General features: G+C 40.7%; 1 protein-coding gene across 1 annotated transcript in view; it reads right to left on the bottom strand.

Moving 5' to 3' along the window:
* The window catches only part of LOC107226697, a 116,461-nt gene that overhangs the window by 56,541 nt on the left and 36,454 nt on the right, over positions 1–23,466 (bottom strand). Inside the window, exon 2 of the mRNA XM_046734937.1 lies at positions 15,642–17,539. Coding sequence (XP_046590893.1) covers positions 15,642–16,979 — 1,338 coding nt within the window. The 5' untranslated portion in view covers positions 16,980–17,539. The remainder of the gene's footprint in view (positions 1–15,641; positions 17,540–23,466) is intronic.

Genomic DNA, 23,466 nt, shown 5'->3' with positions numbered 1-23,466 from the left:
CGGCGAACGCTCGCTTTGCTCGCTAATGCTGCTGCTGCTGCTGCTGCTGCTGATTTTCCTGTTGCATCTAACAGCCGATCAAGGAAGCGTTTAAAAAACATACCGTTGATAGTTGTAAAAGTGATTAAACGATCGATCGGGGTTTGTTTTATGAGAACAACATTCTTCGAAAGTTTCAAAAAAAGGATTTATCCAAAATTTCAAACATCGCTCGAGTATTTTTTACGATAATTTTTCTCCTTCTTGTCTTATACTAAATAAGTAAATAGTTCGTCAGACTTTTTTTTTCTATTTTCTTTTTCTGTGAATAAATTCTCCTCAAATTTGCATAATGTATACAAAAGGTAAAACACGGTTGATTTTTTTTTCTCTCTCTTCCCTCAATTTAATTAGGAATTTTTCCGTATTAATAAAAAGAAAAGGAATAATTAATACTTCCAAAATCGACCCATTGACGCGTGAAACATTTTACAGTGAAACTCTACGGGCACGAATTTCTTCGTAGGAAAAAGTCAATATCTGCTTGTTATAAATGCAAATTATATCTTATGTATACTTAAGTATAAAAACATACATACAGATATATATTATACACTCGTGCTTTCAACGATTGTTAAGTAAACAGTGAAAGTTTGCGCTTGGTGATCGTCTCAAGTGAATATCTCGAATATTCGAGTCTTGTTTATTCGCGTTATTTCCATTTTGCATTATCTCTTGTTTTTTTTTTTTTTTTGTCTGCCAAAATTAAGCAATTTTCAAAAAATTTCTGTTAATAAATCTCTTTTCTTTCGTCTCGTTGAAAATGTTTGAGATAGAATTTTTCGTCGACGAAAAATTAGCGAATTTCGTAATTTCGAAACGAAACCTCAGGCTGATTAATCATTACTGGGCAATTTAAGAATGACCTTCGGAAGAAATTGGTTTTTAAAATCAAAGTATGTTTTGTTTTTTAACGATGAACCAAAATCTCGGACATTCCTAAACATACGAAGTGGGATTTTTCTTGAACACACTCATCGTTACAGCAACGTGACCAACTTCATCCTCATTAAATTGGGGTAATTTGTATTCCTAGATAGGTACGCAGTTTCTACAAATGTATGTACATAAATACACGCATCGTGTAAAATGTACGTGCCATTGCCGATGCAAGCGAGACATCGACACGCGGATATAATGCGGCAGGGTCAGAGTCACGAGGCATGAAGTTGCTAACGTCGATGTATCGAAAGGTTGAAAGAAAAAATCACCATTTCGAATAAGCGAAAAAATTGAATTTACAAAGTCTGAGTTTTTTAATGCCGCACTGAGAAAAATTTCATTTGTTACGGTAACTAGAAATATTCAATAAAACAGGTATCGTTGAAAAAACTGTTTGAACATTAAATTTTCGCAACAGTTGCAAGAAAATATAGCAACAGCGATCGTAATGAGAAAGAATAGCAACGGATAATAGAATTTCCGATAAGAGCTAGAAAAGTAATTTTCATTTTCTACCTGGAAGTATATTTTTCGATTTTGGTAAAAAATGAAAATAGTCAAGAACTGAGCGAGCGGTAACCGGAACTAAAAATTTCTCTCAGTGTGTATCAACGATTTGATAAATTTCAGGTTAATAATCCTAAAGTTTCAAAATAACTACTTTTCCTAAGGATGCATCGTTACAATTCAGAATCGCTCTGGTTCTCTGCCTTTCTCAACGTCTCCGATTTGATCGGCTTTGAAAATTCTGATCTACGTGTCGAGAGAGGCGTTCGGTCGCTATGCGAAACCAACTTGCTAATTCCTTTCGGAGTCTCTTCAATTCCGTGTCCTCCACTTTCTACCGCTTACAGTATTTTTAAGAGAGATGCGAATTGGCAGATGATCATCGCCCATTCAGCCTTGGATGCATCCTCCGCTGTAGAACCTTCGATGTGTTTTCGTACGAATATTTGCGTAATATAACCGAGGCTAGAAAGTTAACGATTTTCAAAGCGATTCCTTAGAGACAAGATTCGTCATCGCCGGACGCTGGATCAACGATTTTCATTGAATTTTGGTACCCATTTCGTGGAAGGGTTGAAATTTTTTTCACTTCAATTTTCATTATTAATCATCGATATTCTCACATTGTGTTATGGCAAGAAATCATAAAAAAATTTACGCACTTATAATCACGAGTTCCTATCAATAATCGAGATTTATCGTATACAATGTTATGTTCGTTGATTATTATTTTTTTATTTTAACGTTTTTTGAAAGAGAGAGAGAGAAAGATATTTATTTAAGAATATCCTGGAGCGATTAGCCTCCTAAGGACAACTCCGGTGTATAACGAATGGAACACTGAGCGAAATTTTTAGTGAAATGTGAAAATTTAGTGAAAAAAAAAAAAAAATGAAAATTAGTTTTCTAGCTGTTACAAGAAAGTCTAGTATCCTGTTACTGTTACTATACTGTTACTATATTTTCTTGCAACTGTTGCGAAAATTTAATGCTTGTGCAAAAACAAATTGAAGTTAAAGCCTTGTTTAACTAAAAAAGTAGAGCAAACCTCACAAACTAATTTTGCGTTGCAATAACCAAAAAAGGATCGACGATAGCGCAAAATCGTTACGCGTACCTCGTTTTTCGTAATTCCAAGAACATTCAAAAAGTTTTTTCAACGATACCTGTTTTATAGAATTTTTCTAGTTACTGTAACAAATGAAATTTTCCTCAGTGTACTCTCCATGACATATATGAAAAAAAAAAAACATAACGGATATGAACATTTGACATAAGATATGTAAAACAAAACTTGAACCAGATATATGCTTGCCATCTATGAACTTTACGCTATCAAACTCGTGCTTCTTTACCAAAATACAAAACAGAGAACATAAATCGAAAATAAAGGTAATCAGAAATTAAGAAATATGGCACGAGTGCTTCTGATCTAATTGTAAGAATTTCTCAGGCTGCTCAGATAATTGCGGAGTATTTTAACTTGTAAAAAAAAGAGAGAGAATTAGAGAATTTTCTTTCTACGTAGAATTGAATTTAAAATTTTTAAACAGGTTTGGTTTTTCACCAAAAAAAAAAAATTCTGGCGGTCGGTTCCGAAATGCTTTTTCAACCGTAAAACTTACGACAAGAAAAACCCGGAGAAAGAATAAACACAAAAGCATTATATCCCCGCATGGTTCTGTCACATTATTATCGTTATTCGCGTTAGTCAAGCGAAGCGAAGCACCGTACGGTACGGGTCAGTTTTATTTCCCTCATTTTCCTCTCCCTCCCTCTCTTTCATACCTGTACGCCCCCCTCACAGAGGGTGGAAGACTCGACCCTGGACCTGGACATCAGGGGCGTACAAGTCATAACATCGAGTATCCTAGGGGACGTCACCTTTCCAACGCAGCTGTATAGTTTTGCCTCGTCGAGGGTTATTAATATTAATTAAAACCCTGCAGCGAGTTGTACAAAAACGCAAATGCACTGCTCCGACGAGAGTCTGCAGCCTTGACAGCGGAACAGAAACTCGAGGCGTGTGCGCATCGTGCGTTTCATCCTTAAAGTTTCATTGCTCGACGCTGAGCTAATGTTGAGCTTAACTGCTTGTTCTCATGCCTTTTCAAGCGATGCATGCATCTGTGCAATTTCCACCTGTTCCAGCATATACCGAGAGAAATTTTTAGTTCCAGTTACCGCTCAGTCCTCAACTATTGTCATTTTTTACCACAATCGAAAAATATTGTTCTAGGTACGAAAATGAAAATTAGTTTTCTAGCCGTTACCGGAAAGTCTATTATCCGTTGCTATTCTTTCTCATTACAGTCACTGTTACTATATTTTCTTGCGACTGTTGCGAAAACTTGATGCTTGTGCAAGAATAAATTTACGTTAAATCCTTGTTTGACTAAAAAAGTAGAGTAAACCTCAGAAGATCATTTTGCGTTGCAATAACCAAAAAAGGATCGACGATAGCGCAAAATGGTTACGTCTTTTTATGTATAACTCGATAAATTATAGGAAAATTTATGTTTCTCGAGTTCACGTTTACCTTCATTTTTGCACCTTGGCTTGCTTGTTTTTCCGCTATTTTCTCCTCCTCGAGAACTAATCGTGTCTAGTGTTTTTCACCGGACAATAAAGAAGTACATTATAACGTGGTTTTCAAATCACATATTGTCGCTAAAGAATCGCGGAATCGGAAACACGTCAACGACCGCAACATCCCTTTTGCACCACACATATGAATTCGCATTTCAGATCACCCACACCACACACCGTAAAAACCGAAGCAAAGACGATGGTTTTAAGTGGAAATCGTTACGGTCACGCACATCCTGCCACCGCTAACACACAATATGTCAAAAGCCGCGTAGGTACCATTTGCGTTTGATATGCAAAAATTGGGAACACGGTGAGAATTGCGTGAACAACGCGAGTCGTGGATCGGAAAGTAAAGAATACAAGGGAACAAAATTGGAATAAAAAAAGAATAAAAAATACGCACGTATTTTTTCTCTCTTTTAAACGGGCGAAATAGCCCTCAAGCAAAACAAAAAAAGAAACGACAAGAAAGAAATTCGCAATCGTACGTTATACATACGTCAAATGCGAACACTCGTACACTTATAGCCTGCAGGAATAAAAACCGGACGAACCTTTGACTGCGGTGGAATTGGCATGTGTTTGTTTTTTTTTTTGGTTTTTTTTTTTCATTTATTTCCGAACGCACGTTCGTAGGTATCGGATGGAAAAACCGAAGCGATGCGGTGCATCGTTATAAAAAGCGTAAGTCGAAACTCGTTTCTCAATAATTACCGGAAACCTTTACTTGAGCGGTAAAAACATGCGGATAACTGGTATTTTCATATATATATATATACGCATGTAGAATATTATCGCTGTGTATGGTAAGTAATACGAGGAAATTTTTATTCATTTGTGAATACAACAAAGACACTTGCACATTCGTCACGATGTAAACATAAAGTACTTTCATTCGTTTAGCAATCGTTTTGCTTTCATACGTCGTGAAGTAAGTTCGTCGATTATTATTTTCTTTCGGGTAAAAATTAACGTTACACGCTACTGCGATAATTTCGTCAATCATTTCTGGAAAAGAGGTTATTCGAGTCTTGAACACGAACATATTTTAATATGACGCTACTGCTCACCGGAAGCTAAGCTCTCGATATATGCGAGTCACGTTTTTTCCGCCATCCCAGTCGTCACGTGTTAGCAACACGTGAATCAGAGAACTAGACTGGATAATTCTATTACTCGATTAGGCTCCTAGGATTATTTTTATGCGTTTTATCTGCTCTCCTCCACAATTGCCTTCTGTCGATATAACTTACGTGAAAAATTTACTTCGCAGTGAGGAAATAGTTCTTTTTGACGATAAAAATTTGTTGACGCGATATTCTTGGTTTTTGAATATCGTCGAAGAGTGTTAAGTACTGTTCTACGGTCCGGTATTTTGAAATTGACACGGTGAAAGATATTCTCGTGATGTCATTTACTCTGTTGAAAGTTAGATTCAACATCGTTTGGTGTTAATTGACACGGTATAGTGTTCGAGGAAAGTGTTATACGACCTAAAAAATTTCGCTTTTTAGATCTTAAGAAGCGCCGCTCTCTGACAACTGACATCAAACAGTGTTGAATCTAGCACCATGTATCTAAAACAATTTTATTCTATTTGAAATGTCTCGATTTGAAGCGAACGAGTGTCTTATGGATTGAGAATTGATACCGAAACATGTTGAATTTTGTACTAGACGGTACGAAGGTTGTTATCCTTTCTCAAAAAACCACCTCTGAGTGTGTTTCCGACTAATAGTTGATGTGAAAAAGTAGCAGTAAGTACCAATAACGAAGTTGTTCGACTCCCAAAAAAGTGTTATCCTCTTCCAATAAACAGCAAAGAGTTGTAAATTCAGAATCCAAAGACGACTTAACGGTTGCTCTACTTCGATAACCTTGTTTTCTAGGCCTATGAGGGAGTCATCTCCGATCAATTACCACCAAACAGTGTTAAACGCGTGACCAAACATCAGAACCGTCGTTAGAAAACTTTGCAAACTTCTATCCCATACCAGGAAACGGATTGCTTTCCACGAATAGCAACTGAACATTATCTAATCGATGACTAATGACAATCAGAGGCTTATTTATTGCTCGACCTCAAAAATGCTGTTTTAACAAATGTTCAAAATATATTTCCCAGCATGAAGTAGAATCAAACATCTTCCCAAAGATCACAAAAGACACGAAGAAAGCTCGCCAAGCTTACCACATGACTTCGGTGATGCTGATGATGATGGTGCTGATGATGGTGGTGTCTCCTCTCCTTAGGATGGTATTTGCCGTGATGTTTTCCACCCCTGTGAGGTGGGTAGGTGTGATATAAGGAATGCGGACCACCAGGAAAGGTGGAACAAGGTTGGCATCACCTGACCTCGCCGACAAGCCCAAAACCGCACTTCTTCGCCCCAACGGCATTGTCATCCTGACCGTTTCCTGTTCCACCTCCGTTTCGCTTAGTGTTCTTCAGCGTTACGTCACCTTCGTCAAAGTTCTCGACCCCAAAGGGAATCCGACCATGCGAAAGTATCTTCAAGTTAGAACCTAACGGCGTAACCGTCGTCGCCGGGTCCAGCTTCACCAGGGCTGCCTGAAGCTCCAATGCGTCCATTTTACAGCTCCTCACCACCAGCTCTTGGATACTGCCACACCACACCTGCAGGTTCTTGGTGCTCTTTTTTTCCTTTCCACTAATGAACCGGTACCTCGTACCTCGACGTGTCGCTCTGTTGTTCCGTGATGAGTTCAGGCGCCGGATCGATCAAACCGCTAATCGATCATCGCGATTTTGGTCGAGGTCACGGGCATTCACAGTTCTTTCAATCTGTCGGAAGATGGATTGCCTGGCTACCAAACTTCCTCAAGATTCTGTTTACGCGCACTGTTCAAGGTTTTGATTGTCGAGTTTATTGTCCCTGAGGTATATTTGATTTTTCGTTATTCTTCCTTTGATTGAATTTCGATTTGTTTGATTTAGGCTCGTTCTTTGATTACGCTCTCGGCTCCTCGTTCACGTTACCGCATCTATCCTTCGCACATGCCTAAATCGTTACGTTTACACAAAATCACCAGCCACAATTAGGAGCGAAGAAAAAAAAAGATGAACAGACCGTCTAGGCGTCTGGACCGAAAATAAAACAGCCCGATAATTGATCGGGGAATTTTTTTTTCCTGTATCTCAGAGATGACAGCGCACCATACACGCCTGTTCTTCGTCGACGTGTAACTACGTCTAGACTCCGACCTAACCTAACCTGACCCCTCAGAGATTTTTTTCGCGGGTCAATACCTTAACGTCTTATCTGATTGTACGGAATCAGTTGCCCGTACACGAATCTCCGAGAGAATTACGACTGGTTTGTTGCTCGTAAAAAAAAAAAAAAAGAAAAAAAACAATGAACCCTCTCGGATGTTATTGCTTGGTCATTGAACGCCCGACGCAATTCCGAACGACGACATCCATGGCGATGATTGTTTTCATTATTATCTTGCCTCCTAAAAGATTACAAAGTCGCGTTGCTCGCGTTTCATTATGCCTGCAAAACTAGAGAGGAATAGAGGCGTATTCAAAGACAAAAGAGACCGTCGTGTTCATTCATCCTGACAAATGTGGAATCTGGATAAGGCTTTCAGTGTATTGATTCCGAACGCGAACATGATACGTCAAAAAACATTCGCGTGATATACATAATCGATAACTGAAAGAATTCCTAAACGAAAAAGGACTTTGACTGGATCCTGAGAGGCAAAAAATTCTCGAGAAATATCTATCCTTGCTGTAACACGTAGCGAGAGACGCTAACCAAAAATCATCACTATTTCGAATGTAGAACTTGCTATTCCAGTACGAAAACTAATTCAGCCCTCATCTTATACAGTACTTGAAAACATTCCTCTTCAACAACTCTGGACACATGCATGAAATGAGAATCCGGTGTTCGCAGTCTGTTCATTTTGCACCAGATTTCTCGGATCAGATCCTGTATTACCTAATCTGTCTAACGGACCGTAGCGAACAAACTGACCTGCTAGTACGCTAACTTGATGCACTCTGTCATAGGACTTTTAGGATCTGTCGTTCGGAAATTTGTTCCCGACTTAAAAGGCAGCAGAATTTCATGAAGTGGTTATTTTATTCTTCACCGTACGATCGTAATTTGTAACGAACAATCTATCACTTGAACTGTTATCAAAGGTAGATCTGATATACAAAACCGTAGGACTGGACCGGCGAAACACATAGAACTTGAAATTTCGAAGCATTGTTATTCATTGTGTAGAGAGTATAACGAGATTTTCGTCAGTTTTGGAACGCATTTTGGTTGATCAGGTACTGTCTGAATCGATACTAAGGTAGACCAAGTCTAATAAAAGGAAACTGTACGGAAACCCGCAACTGCAAAATAACAATCACTCATTTCAAGACTTTGAAACATTAATAATTTGGTCAGAAAAATATTAAATACCAAAAAAAAAAACCAATAAAAAAAAACGAATATTAGAAGTCCCAAAAACGGAACAAAAAAGAGCTAGTCTAACGATAAGTTCTTTCCAATCCACCAGTTGGTCCACTTTCTTAATTAACCGCGACAACAGTACCTTCAATGTACCAATGTATGCGTGCCTAACATCAATTCTAGTCTAACGACCAAGCTCCGTACACTCGACACAGTGTATTCAATGCACTGATCGGCAGCTCATTGTCCCCTTCCCGATAGCGGGTTAATCGAGGGCAAGGTTAAGGGGTTAGATCACTGTCCTTTGAGATACCCTATGACACCTGAACTCTGAACCTCTCAGTTTCCTTGCTTCCCTCTTGCGTCTGGTAAACCGTTTTTCACCCTTTCGCGTCTTTCACTGACAATGAAAGGTCAACGGTAGTTGTTGTCTGTGCAGCGCGTTTTCCAGCTTCCAATTCTCGTGGACTCTGTTATCAGTCGCGTCTTCGAAAGAAGCCCGAGTCCCAACTGCACCTAATCGAATTTTCAAACCCCGAAGCCGAGACGCTCCGATTCGGTCTGAGTCTGGTGCCAAAACCGACTGACGGTTCGGCGGATGGACCAGCTACCACCCATCCACCCACCACCCCCGGCGCTCTCGTTCGCGGCAGGAGCAGTAGCACCAGGAGCAGCAGCAGCAGCAGCAGCAGCAGCAGCAGTGCCTCGCGATTCTGTGATTCTGTGTGTGATAACCTAGGGGGTGTCGGCCATGCTGGGGACTGAGGGGCGCCGGGATCAATAGGAGGTAGTGCCCTGCACCCCTCGCCCACCAGCCCCAAAGTGAAGGCGGGAATTCGCGCGCATGTCTGACTATCCTCGACTTCTCGGTGTGGGTCTGCGTCTGTGTTCGCGTCCTATGCACCTTGGGACCAAACTCCGCGGGAACAGAACCAAACCGATGGTAGGGGGGTCAAGGGGTGGTACTACAAGAGATGATGGCAATGGCGTTCGTTGTCGGCGGACACGTTTGTGTGGATCATGGATGGGTCTAATGCAGCGATGTAGAATCCCCACGCAAACTACCCCATCCATTTCCCACCCCTCCGAACGGTGGAACAGTAATATCGGGGTAACGAATCCATAACTTCCCTTTTTTCCTGCTAGCTTCTTTTCTTCTTCAACTATTTCGATGCAGACGAGTTTTACCCACCTCTCCTCCCTCCCTCCTGCAGATTTATTGCGATGCAGAAACAATCGTCCGAGTCTTACATACTACGTATCGTTAAATTACGTCGTGGACCATGGATTCGAAAATTTTACACCTGCGGTGGTCCAGAACCAGGATAATGATTCTGAACTAGCAAAAATGGCTCTTGTAGAATTTTGGTCGCAGAATCCCGATCTGATGATAAAAATTCCTAAACACGGATACTGTTGAAGTCGGTATTAATTGAGTTCATGATCACTTAATACGTGAATGTTTGTGTTTTTTAATACACTGTATATGCTTGGGATTCAAAGATTCTGCAGAGGATTACAAGGAAATCTCAAAATATCGCGTGACAATATGTGCATACTTTTAAATCCACACCATGTATTCAGTAAATTTTTACGGTCAAACTCTGAAACGTGAGAAAAGAAAGTTGAAGGTTTTGAATTGACGTTGAGATGCTATAATCAAAGTGGTTAAAAAAATACCGAAACACAGCGGCAATAAGATTGACAGTAGTTGGATGCATGAAAATGGTATCCACTCGTATTTATTGACAGGTTGTAACCTCGAGCGAAGATGCGATCAGTAGTTGAGGCAGGTCGGAATCCTAGAGATGGATGATCACGCCTTTGGCTTGCGATTCGAGCCGGTACTTGTGAAGTAGAAAAGGTTTTGGACACGAACGCTTCATTTAGTGACAAGCACGATTCGAAATTCGCGCCGGCGGGAAGCGTAACGAATTCAAAACCGAATGGTATTACAATGCCACAGACCTGACGTATATACAATACAGTAAAATCGTATTTTTTTTTTTATAGAAAATAAATGATCTCCTTCCCAATCGTTATGGTTATTATTACTTTCTGAATATTGTTCTTGTCTTTCATTCGTGCGCATTATGGGTTTCTCGTATTTAAACAAGAAACGCACTCCGTTTTACTGTAAATTACACAGACTGTTGCAGAAATAACGATGCGTGCACATCGGATCGGGCGTAGGGCGTGCTCTCGTGCTTCGATACGGTCGATACGACGGTACCCGTGCCTTCACTACCCACCTTGTAGGAGCAGAGCATAGATTCGCCATTGCATCGCGATACTTAACGTGTAGGGATGCTACGATTTCGCTGCTCAGGTACCGCGGATAATTTGCTGAAGCGTCTTACATGCGGTAGCGCGGAATTAATACATTGAAATTTTTCCGTCACACTCCACTGTACTCATTGAATTTTAACAAGCTTCGACGAGATCAAAAACGCCAGACCTGTGTGTCTAAATAATTCTTATACATTTTTGAGAATTTCTAACTGAACTCGAGTGAAAATAGTGGAGATCATTATTCATTTGAAAAATGTTGAACTGTTCTTATTTTTTACAGCAATACTATTCGATGGATTTATTCACCAAAATTTTTTCGGATGAGAATAATTAAACTTAATTCTTCACCTGTTTTTCAGATATAAGATTTTAAACTTTATACCTCAGCTACTTTGAAATACAAATTATACATGAATTGTGAAACTCTGTGAAAAATTTCAATACTCAAAGATCTTCAAAATTTTTATAATACTATTCACTTTCATTCAGAAATTCGAAAATTTGAGAATTTCGTTTTTCTTCTGTCTTTATTATTAATCTCATTGCCAAATATGATTATTCAAAGAGTGAAATGTAGTTACGCTATAAGATTTCGTCTGTCAGGAATATTTTGAAAACACAAAAACAATTGAAAACTTTTATTCATCAACTGGACGAACAGATTTTGAAAAGTGTAAAAATTTGAAAAACGAACTAAAATTGAAATCCTCAGTAGAGTTAATTTTTGATTACGTCGAAAATAGAAAATAGAAACGAAAATAGAAAAGAGTCAACAATCACTAATTTTCATCTTCGAACTTTGAATCCTATAAATCCATCCATTAAGCAATCCAATCTAAAATCCCTGATACTCGACAAAGGTTTTAAGGAAGGAACTCCACGCCTAACCATAACTGTCGCCATCTATTAAGTGAGTTAACAAATGTTCTCCAGCAGTAGAATGTGGCGCATGTCGGCAATGAACGGTTCTAGCGAGCCACGAAGCGGACACAATTTCTTCTCGTTTTCCTCGCTCAGTAGTCGACAATATAGATTCCTGTCTGATTGGAACCATCAGGGAGCGCCAGCGTCGCTCTACGACCCCCACCTGACTAGCTTCATCCCCCCCCACCCCCCCATTTAACCGAGCTGCACGTCTCGACAGGTCGTACAGCAAGCAGCTCCTGGGCCCCTGTCGGGATGGACGAGGTGAGGATGGGAGGCCGCAGCGAACTGACTCTGCGAAAGGTTGCAGCCGCGTATTCTCGTCTATCTATACTCTGTACGTACTTGCGAATATTTCCGAAGTCATGACCGAGTGATAATCTCGGCGTCTATACCTCCGAGAGCTTGATTGTGGTAGTACTGGGTACAGTTAACGGCTGACTCGTGAGACCAACGATCTGCAGCGCAGGTACTCGATCCTGCTACCAGAAAAATGATGGTCAAGGAGGACGAGGAATGGTTATTGAATATGGAAGAGGATGAGATTCGGAAGAAGCGCAAGATGCGAATCTTTGTTACGATATTTATTACATTTACAGATTCACGTTATCTAAGAACATGGAAACGACTGGTTGTGAGGAAACAGACACTATGAAGAAGAAACCGAATTCTAGCATAGAATGAGAAGCAAAAAAGGATGAGGAACCAGTCCCAATTCCAATTTCAGACTCTTATCATTAGAGAACTAACGATAAATATCCACTATAAAGAAACACGATGCAAAATCTAGAAAGAAGAAGATTAGTGACATTAGATTTTCTTTGTATTCCACAACACTGATACAGATCAGTGTCAAGTTGTAAATCCGATGACGATCCCAGGCCTAGACAATTAAAGAATCGAAAATCCACTGAAGAAACAGATAACAAAGAGACAAAGAAGAAGAGGTATAAAAAGCTCAATGACTATTCACCATCACAAGTGAAACCTCTTACATCACGAGGAGTGGCAATTTTTGAAAAGATTAATCTGAGCAACTCATTGAGGTGCATTTCGAGTGACTGATCTTTGAATCAGCCAGTGCCATATTTGGTTCAAAGTTCTCCAGTGCGAGTAAGTATCTCTCCGCGTGAGTGTTGGAGAGTGAATTAGCACCGACCAATTCCGACGAGTTAACCTCCCAAATGCAGATGAATAGAATTCCCTGAATAAATTTCCGGGTTAGAGAGTCAAATTCCACGACGACTGGACACCCAGACGGAATAGTGGGTACTCGGGTACGATTGATGGGAGTAGGTAACAGAACGTATTCTGAGACAGCGGTGCCGACCGGTGACTGTCTACCGCTATTCATAACAGCCAAGAGGCATACAGAGGTATTCTGACAAAGAAGTGAAGGTTCGTCGGAAGTTTGAAGGTGGACTAGGCGACGGGAAGGGGCGGGGGCAGAAATCCATAAGGTCAAAGCTCGAGCGGTGCAACTCGTTACTTTGCCAGCTCGCTGCTGTTGCTGCAACGCGAGACGAAACTGGCGAGTGATCTGAACTCCAATAGATAAAGCGAAGCGAACTGAGGAAAATCCTTGAGCGCGATCCGTCCGGGCGGCCGTTGAATGCTGGCCCTGGTTGCCCACCTCCTCGTTCATCTCCGGTAGTGCATTTAACCAGGTACCGTTCGTTTTCGAGCCCTCCTTCTCCCTGCCTCCGAAGCCTCGAAGCGTTGTCGCCGCTTGCGAGGAACGGGCGAAGCGTTTTTGTCCTATTTGCCAACTATTTTTGGACACGAGAAAATTCAAAGCGGGGATCAACTCGGGCGACAACGATGTGGCGTGCATCCACGCATGGGGGCTGCATCAGAAATAGACGCTGCACACTCGAGCTGCCGGTCATGTTGCTACTACTGAGCTTCCACGATTATAGGTTCAACGGGATTTCTAAGCCGGAAATGCTCAAAGGGAAATACTTGTTTTCCAACATAAAATCAGCCGGAATTTCAGGAGGACGAAAACGTGACGAAATAGAAGAAACAAAACAGTACTTAAAACTGGACTGCTTTCAAAAGTAGACAGCACAGCGATTTTCGTATCGACAAAAAAAAACAATCGCACTTTCTGCTTGCTACAAAAGCCATGGTATGACCAATCTGATTGAGTGACTTTGCCATTCGCGATTCCAGCAGAGGAAAATCAACCTTCCAACCAGGATCAATCGACCTCTCAACAGTTCAAAAGACTGTTATTTCGTTGCACGAACTAAGCCTCTGAAGATACTGTAATGGTCTGAATCGGTCTTGATGTTTTAGTGAAGTTTTTATCGGATTCGAACGACTGCTTATAAAGACAAAGGACATGCCAATCCGGTGACTTCTTAAATATTTCAAGTTTCCAACCATAATGAGAATGATTTAGTGAAATGAACCCTTCGCGATCATCCGGTGATCTGGAAGAGCCGATGACCGATCGAGATCAGGGTTTGTCTGTATTCTGGACTGAACTAGCGACCAATGAGTATGCCGGCCACACTGCATAGCCACAGCCTTACCCACCACGGCCACACAACCACTCTCGCCAGTAAGTATACAAGGTACGGCCCGAATCCATATACTCAGTCGAGAATACGCATACCGATGCACGATCCAGGTAAAAGCACACACACCGATCGAGGAGTCTCAGCATCGGTACGGACCGGTCAAAGATTGTTCGAGTAGATATAACCGCCCCTGCGAAGTAGCAACGGAACTTTACCGAGCGTTAGGTATACAAGGTGTCCCTATTACAGGGTTAAGGAAGACCCTGGTACGAAAAATAGGTAAAAATTACCTGGCAAAGCCGCTGAGAGAAACAGTATTACTTTCAAAAAGTCGTTTCGCGTGAAATAGAAAAGGTCAAGTCAAAAAGTTTTGCTCGTTCACTTTTTCTCCTGTTTTTTGGTGCCCAATGTCGCTTTCAAGCGTTACGTTATAAAGGGGGTAGAAATTCTCGTGTGGAAAAAATTTTCACGACTTTGCGCACGTGATGTGTATATATGTGTATACATGTAGGTGTGGATACAGGTATGTGTATACCGAACTTGGGTAATAACTCCGTGACTGCGTGACACCGTGACGAAACATAAAGTGTAATATGGAGTGTGCCCTGATCGTGTGAGAGCGTTCAAAGCGTATCTATGTATTTTTAGTACCTGTGTATGTGTTTAGCTGTACGTAGCTGGCCGTATGTTATGTGCGATACGAGGCTACACGCTATCGCATAATTGGGATCTTAATTCTTAACTTCAGAGAAATTTTTATGCATATTATACGCGGATACATGTACACAAAGGTAGGCAAAGTTACGGTATAATTTTAACCTCGTTTTAGACGATGTATACACCGCAAAACTATAACATTCCCAATATGGAAACGACGCTGGTTTTACCCTCACGAAGAATCCAACCCCTCTAGGATAATGTTTGCTCGTTTAATTTACCAGGTTGTAGATCTGTCGGATGTACAGTCGGGTAAAAAAATTTTATAAATTCAACGTTTGGAGACAAAAAACTTAGTGACACATTTGGATAAAGCCAATGATTCAATTAAAACGCAGGCCTCTTGACGCGGAAGAAAATTTTAACCCGTGAATCGTGAACTGAAAAAGAAATTTTTATAACTTCCTGCTCGCTTGCTTCTCACTTGAACCAAAACCGTTCACCAGCTTATTATCCGGTACCCAAGAAAAGCTCGGAACTGTTCTAACGGCAAAAATTTCACTAAAAATTCGACTGTACAGGTAAATTCAGAAAAGTTCGGACAATTTTGTTCGAGCATCAGTATCCTTCAGGATAAAATAATTGGCGTGACGGGAAAAAATTTCAGAAGATTAAAACCGGCCAACGAAAAATGAGAAACGTCAAAACGAAAAGGACTCACCTCCTCGTTAACCGACTTCTGGTGTCTTGCGTTCCTGCACATCCTGCAAGGGCATAGTTCCTTCTCCCTGGTGACTCCGTCGCTCCTGTTATCGCGCCACTCCTTGGCAGTGAGAACCTGCGGCGGTGGTGGTGGAACGGGGGGTGGTAGGGGACTGGTGGCAACCTCGAGGCTGTCAGAGCTCGAGTTGTGTCTTCTGGGTGGTGTGCCGTTGGAGACAACGCTGGCGGCAAGGGTGATCTGTGTTCCATTTTTGGGTATATCGGGCGCCCTGAGGGTGCCGTTCTGGTGTGCGTAAGAGCCCGAAGACGAGGTAAAAGAGTGCGAAAGCGAGGTGGGCCCGGCGGGCTGAGGCCTGAGGAAATCGTCGAGAAGGTAAAAGCTTTGGGCGCGATTAGCGCGGGCCCCAGACTCATCCTCCGCCCCTGGAGGATCCTGGTACAATCGTCGACTGACGCGCGAGCGCTCGCTAGAGGGCGCGACGAGCTCACAGCTCTCGCGATAGAGCTCGCGGCCCGTGCGCGAGGCGCGGGCTGAGTGGGAACCCTGAGGCTGTACGGTGCGTGTGGCAGCCCTGGCGCGAGGGGCGGAGCTCGGGGCCTCAGGCGCGAGTCCCGAGTGGATGGGGCCTTGGACGGGGGTCCGGAGCAACGCGCCAAGAGAGCGCCAGCGGCGGTCCTGACTGGCGGAGCCCGAGGAGGCTGAGACGCCAGTTCCTGCCGCCCACTTCCGCTCGTTACCAGGTGAAGCGACGGACGGTGTGGGTACGGCTGAGCTCGCTGACCACTTCCGGTCACCGCGGTCGTTGGGGGTGGAGCTCGTCGAGCTGGACCACTTCCGTTCCGGGGTCGGCAGGGCCTCGTCCCGGGGCCTGAACTTCCACCAGGACGAGGTCGACGTTGTCAGGAGATTAAGAGCACCGCGGAGTGGGTTGTTAGTCCCAAAATTCTTCCCGTAGTCACGCCCCTTTGCCGGCGTAGCCTCGAGCTCGCGCTCTCGCGCCCTCTGCAACGTCTCTCTGAAGCTACCGGCCCCCCCCTCCTCCTCGTAAAGGACTCCCGTCGTACTGCGCAGCCGCGGACGCGTGCGCGCGAAACCGTAGTCGTTTGAATCCAGCTGCAGGACTCGGTCCTCGCCCGCATCCCCCTTCGTGCCTACCACGTACCCCTGTGACCCCAATGTGACCCCCAAACTGTGCTGGGGGTTCGGTTGCTGCGGCAGCGTCGACGTCCTCGCCCTGTGACCCTCTCCACCGGCACCCCCACGCTGCAGGCATGAGAAACTGGCCGAGTGCCTGAGGCTTGAGGGCGGGTTACTCGGCTGGCTCACTCCCAGCATGGTCTTCTTCTAACGGCGTCTATGATCGGAGTGAAAATGACGTTGATGGTGACGGCGTTTTTTCTACCAGCAATCATCTATGCCCGCATTATTTTTGTTACTTGTGTTGTTGGTAGCTTTCAATTTTTTTTTTTAGATTTTTTTTTTTTTTCATATATATATATATGTTTCTCTTTGGTCAGCTGATCTAACAATTTTCATCAAACAACGTTCGTGTTTTCATCATTGACATCTATCCACCGGTGATTCAAACTTTCTGGTTACACCGAATTCGTCACCCTTGATTTGACGACACATTTTTCCACCATGATAACGATTACGAAAACAATGATTCTATTTTTCACTGTTTTCTTTTTTCTTCTTAATTTTTCTATCTAGCATAATTTCGTTTTTGTTTCTTGCATTGCGTTTCTTATTAATTCGCTACATTGGCAGTGCTTCGAGGACGGATCTTTTTCGTTGTGTTTTATTGATTTCCTGTATTTTTTGTATATACCTACATGTATATATACATTTTTTTATTTTTTTCAGACAACAGTCGAACCCATGTCGCTCCTAATCTGTAACAGAAACCAGGAACAAGGGTAGGGACAATGAAACTAAAAATAATCAGTAAGAAACTTATGCAGCAAGAAAGAGCGAGAGCAAGAGAGAGAAACAGTAAAATTGAAAATAAAAACGAGCTAGTGAAACAGAGTAAAATAAAGAAAAAAAAGAGAAAAAAATGAAAATAAATTAAAATCAGATTGAAATAACGCTGCAGCAATGATGTGAATGACCGAATAATGGATGTAACGTAATACTTGTGTGCGTGTATATATATATATATACACACACACACACACACACATACACATATATATATATATATACATATGCGTAGCTTTACGCGAGACTTAAATCTAACACGACAAATAAAACATGAGAGATCCTGCTAAGTTACGGCGTTCGTATATGTGCAGGATGAAGCATAATTTCTCGACGAGGCAAGTAAATTAATTAATTATGGTATGTAACGATGATGCGGTGCGACTATGAAATGCCGCGTGCAATCAAGCTTTCGTTAATCGTGCGGATGTTGGTAGTTACGGCGCGAGCGCGAGTGATGAAAAATAGGAGGTTCAAATTTTTTCTCGATTCGTCAATTTTTCCCTCGGGTTGAATAAAAAGAAAAAAAAAAAAAAATACTCGGGACAAAAAATAAATCAAATAGAAACCGGCGATCAACGATCATTAGCGGAATTCTTGTGTAATCGAATCGGTAATTGATTGCAAAATGAACGATTCATATTAGACGTTAAAATAGTTGGAAACAAAATTTTACCTCGCGTGAATCGTAAGACGGAGATTCGTTCCACGTGGCCAAAAAAAAAAAAAAAAAAGCTTGTAGAAAGACGTTGCAACGGTAGTTCGAAAATTAATATAAAATTAAAATGGCGAGTTTGCGTTTACCGCTGTATACATAATATATGGTGCAAGTGCTGATATCCGTGATATAAGCGTGCAGTAATTCAATTGTAAGTAATCGGAAGCAGGAAGGAGGGCACGGGAAGTCACACACAAATTCTTCTTTCATTTTCTATTCAACGATGGTCAGGTATATAAATACTCCTCGGTGATCACAATGCTCGGGTCATTTACAGGATTAGAATTTTATATACAACCTGGAATAATTAACCCCAAGAGTTAAGCGGTGACGTGGGTATACATATATATATATATATATATATATATATATATATACAGCAACGTGGGAAAAGATCCTGATCAATGGATATTACACGTGGATAAAAATGCAAAACCTAATGAAAAAAAACCGAGGGTCGAAGTTCTCCGTCGTTTAAATAACGAGGTTGAATAAATATCCTGGAAAAACATTTCAACTGTGACTAATTACTCTTATCGGTATTGTTATTATTATTATTATTATTACTATTGGTTATAGGTGAAAAGAGAACCCTGTAAAGGTAACGAGAATTTCAAGATGTTGTAGCGACGAATTAATACGCCGACGAAGAGAATAATTGCAAGTATTGATAATTTGCTTATTTGGAGACAGAATACAATAATTTTTAATGTATTTACGAATTCATTGGTGAAAAAAAGAATTAACGTAGACTCGTTTGAAAGGCCTAAGTTTTGCTGTTTTTTCTTTGATAACAAATATCTGATTGGATAAGTTAGGAATTCAGTTGTCCGACGATAAAATGAGACGTGAATCTGTGATTTTTTTAATGTAATTTTTAAATGGTATTAAATTTACGATCGATATAATAAGCTACTTTTTAGCAAAGATTGTTGAAATCGAGAATTCTTCAGTCGTGTTCTACATTTTAATTTCCAATTACCGTAAAATTTTTGCTGAACGTTGACAGGTTTTTTTTCAGGGCCGCAAAGATTCGGATGTCGCATGATTGTCTCTGAATAATGCTTCGTGGACAAATTTTCATGCGTTTATTATTTCCGTAAATTGAATTCAATTTTTACATTCGCTTTTGTAACACTTCGGGTTACTGTAATGAATCACATTTATTAAACAAGCGAGTATAACATTTTCAAATTTCGCATCCACCATTCATCGATTTATCCTTCATTATCCCCGATCCTTCGAGGTGAAAAAAAAACTTGTATAATTATTGCAGAATGTGAAAAATTCGCAATTGCCGTTGATTGCACTATAAATTCGGATTACACAAAGCCGTGGTAATATTACAAAAAAGTTTCACCCTTATTATGGTAAAATACTTGAATTAAATTATAAAGATACAACGATAAAGTTAAGCTTACACGTTAACTAGCGTACAGGTATACATACACAGCCAGTTGTATAACCGAAACGGATCTCATTTACGCGAGAGAACCTTACACGGTATTAAATTACACACGCGGAAGAACGAACCGGTAAAAAGTCGAAACTAAGATCGAAACCTGTGCGAAAAAAAGAAAAAAAAAAACATTGTAGAGAAAAACGAAAAATACTTCACAAGACGCAAAAAGAGACGGAAAGACACAGAGTCGTGCACTGAGAAAAATTTTTAGGTCCGGTTACCGCTCAGTCCTTAACTATTTTCATTTTTTACCACAATCGAAAAATGTAGTTCTAGATAAAAAATGAAAATTAGTTTTCTAGCTGTTACCGGAAAGTCTAGTATCCGTTACTATTTTTTCCCATTACGATCACTGTTGCTATATTTTCTTGCAACTGTTGCGAAAATTCAATGCTTGTGCAAGCATAAATTGACGTCAAAGCCTTGTTCAACTAAAAAAGTAAAGTAAACCTAAGAAACTGATTTTGCGTTGCAAAAACCAAAAAATGATCGACGATGGCTTAAAATGGTTAGGCGTACCTCGTTTTTCGTAATCCCAACAATATTCAAACAGTTTTTTTCAAACGATATCTGTTTTACTGAATTTTTCTAGTTACTGTAACAAATGAAATTTTTCTCAGTGTGAGAGTACTTGGAAACCACAACTGCTGGACGTTTAAACAAACATCGTAATAATAAGTTGGGCAACATTTGCAAAGAGAGAGAGAGAGAGAGAGAGAAAGAAATGCAATAATCTACTTCGGCCGACGCGTTTTTCAAGAAAATCAAACTGTGACGTACACAGAATACCGCGTGTGATCAGCCCGACTAACAATGAACGTGCGGCGTCGAATATAACAGTAGAGTGAAAGGTTCGAGCAATCGCGTGTGCGAATATCGTAAAGGCGGAGTATATTCACATATAGTCGTCGAGAAAGAGAGAAAGAGAGAGAGAGAGAGAGAGAGAGAGATAATTTTGCATCTGGAATTTATTCAGTGCAGTCTCGAGAATCTGAGCTACGTTTTATGTACTGCGCGAGTTGAAAGAAAAGAATGATGAGAAGAAAAAGAAGAAAGATTATAAGCTGTGTGCATCAACGCGCAATGAGTCAGTGTGTCAGTCATCGGTCAGTGAGACAAACGATGCCTGCAAAGATTCAAAAGCATAATTGCGTCTGTTTGCGAGAAAACTTTGTTTATTGAGTTATTGTTGGTTTTCCGATGAGTCGTCTTCGGTTATCGAATTCCGCTAGACGCGGAAGTTGCAAGCTGCGATATTCGAGTCGTTCGATTCGAGGAGCATTGAATTGATTTTTATCCGCTCTGCCTCGTCGCCCGCTGCTTTACGGCTGCAAGAGTCATCATCATCATCATCGTCGTCATCATCCACGGTAGGTAATTAGGGTAATCATCGGGGTTCACAGTCTACATAACATTTCGTTCACCGCTGTGAATCCAGGCTTATGATTGCGAGTGTTTATGGGATGAAGAGATTATCGAATCGTCGAAGTTACAAGTCGATGTGCAAAGGTGTAAAAAGTTGGGCCGGGGATGAAGTTCCGAATGCGCCTGACGAAGAATTATTTCGTGGCGAAACTTGAAGTAGGGAAATCAAATTTTTAAGTAATAACGAAGTTTCGAATGGCCGGAAACGCGAAAAACTCAAAGTTACGAAATTAAATATTCTGAAAACTCAAGTTACGATAGGACAAAATTTCGAAAAGTAAAGTTCTGATGGAGAAGAATTCCGAAAAATAAGGTTTCCAGCTAGTGAAATTCCGACAATTGAAATATACTCACACAGCGTAGTTTTTTCAACGAGTGGGCGTAAAAATCTGAGAAAATCTAAAATCGGAACGACCAGGATTCCGAACGTAAAAACATCCAAAATCCAAAACAAAAAACCGTCTAAGTGGTGAAATTGACCCAAGCCAGAAGTTTATAGAGCTGAAAATCTTCGATCATTCTGGACTTCGATGTTTCAGATTTTCAAATTTTCCTAATATCGCACTTCCGGAACTTTGACAATCGGGTTTCGGACCGTTCGAAACTTTGACGTTTCGTCAAAGTTTGATTTCTTTGCTTCAAATTTCGCGACAAAGCAAAAATCGGAATTTGGCGTTTTAGACACTTTTCAAATTCGGAATTTCAACCCCGCCAAAAAAATTTTAAAACTACTCCGGCATCTCTCATTAGGGTCTATAATTGTTAGTGAAATGTAAAGAACATCAACGAGAAGCAGAAAAAAAAATCAGAGAATTAATAGAATTCCGACTACTTTTTCTTCTTGAAATTCGCAATCATACCACAAAAAATAGTTTCGTGACTGGGACGATATTACCAGGACCTTTTCAATGACCAAGTAAACGACCTGCAGAGCTGATTGTGAGATGTTGGATCGTCTTGAACTCTGTCGACCGGATGTAGCCGGGGTAATTTAATCGTTGAAGAAAAACGCTGCTCCGCAGTGAGCCGCAAGGCATGAAGTTTTAGACGGGAGTCGTGATCGTTGCACCAGATGCTTCGTGCGCCACGTTTTCCCATCTTATTCTGCCTTAGATATGGTATATTTTCAAACCCCGATGAACGAATTATAAATAAGCGCATCCGCTGTTGGACACCAAATTGTTATTGACAAAGTAGACTAAAGTGAAGAAAAGAAAAAAAAAGAAAAATTGGGTCTCGATAAAATTTGCTGATCAAAATTTATGAAATGGAAATTAGGTTGGACGAGAAAAGTGAACCCGATTGTATACGTGATGAACGTGAATTTGAAATTTGTTGAGAAACTTTTTGACCGATCGTTGTTGATCCGTCGAAGCTTTGAACCCGGGTAAAAATACATGTACACGGTTTTAGGTACATATATTTACAACACCGTGTATGCAAATTGCATATTGTAAACAGGCCGCTCGGTATTGGAAATTCATTTCATCGATTTGTTATTCAAATTATTCCCATCGGATGAAAGATTTCACAAGATATATTCATTCTCTCCTCCACCGTCTCTTGTTCCGACTCTGATTCCCATTTCTCCATGTCAAAACGCATACGTATTATCTACGTGTATGTATATTATTATTATTAATCTACTCACCCCGAACGACTTTGTCAAAAACGAGATACTAGATATCGAGAGAGAGAAATTGGATAAGATCTGGAAAAAAAAGCTCGGAATAAAAATCGCGCCTAGTCTTATTGTTTACCGAATACGTACATCAAAAATTTGTATTTATTAAAATCGTGATCAAATATTTATACATATACTTGAATTGATTGTTAATTTTTTGTACAATACCATCGTTATCATCAGTCGACTAAAAGATGCTTACTAAAATAGTGGGTACAAATGAAGAAATATTTTTTTTTTTTTGAAATCGTCGAGAAAAAGAAAAAGAAATCTCATCGAACGTTTTTCCTCTTTGCAAAAAAAAAAAAAAAAAGTAAAAATTACGCTGATGTTTCGTGAAACAACTGGGTACCCTGATTTTCGGTGATTGAAGAATTAATTTTGTCGGTGAGCCTGAAGTCAAGATACTATTGTAACGAGAACTGCTTTGAATAATAGTTAGGCAGGACTAACTCAAAACATAATTTGACTAATTTAGTAAACTTATAAGCAAAGACAAAGACAATGAATGGTATCGGCGTTAACAGGAAATAAAAATTTCTCTCAGTAT

This window comes from Neodiprion lecontei, chromosome 3 (assembly GCF_021901455.1).
Source record: "Neodiprion lecontei isolate iyNeoLeco1 chromosome 3, iyNeoLeco1.1, whole genome shotgun sequence".
Lineage (NCBI taxonomy): Eukaryota > Metazoa > Arthropoda > Insecta > Hymenoptera > Diprionidae > Neodiprion > Neodiprion lecontei.
This window is presented reverse-complemented; position numbering and strand designations above follow the sequence as displayed.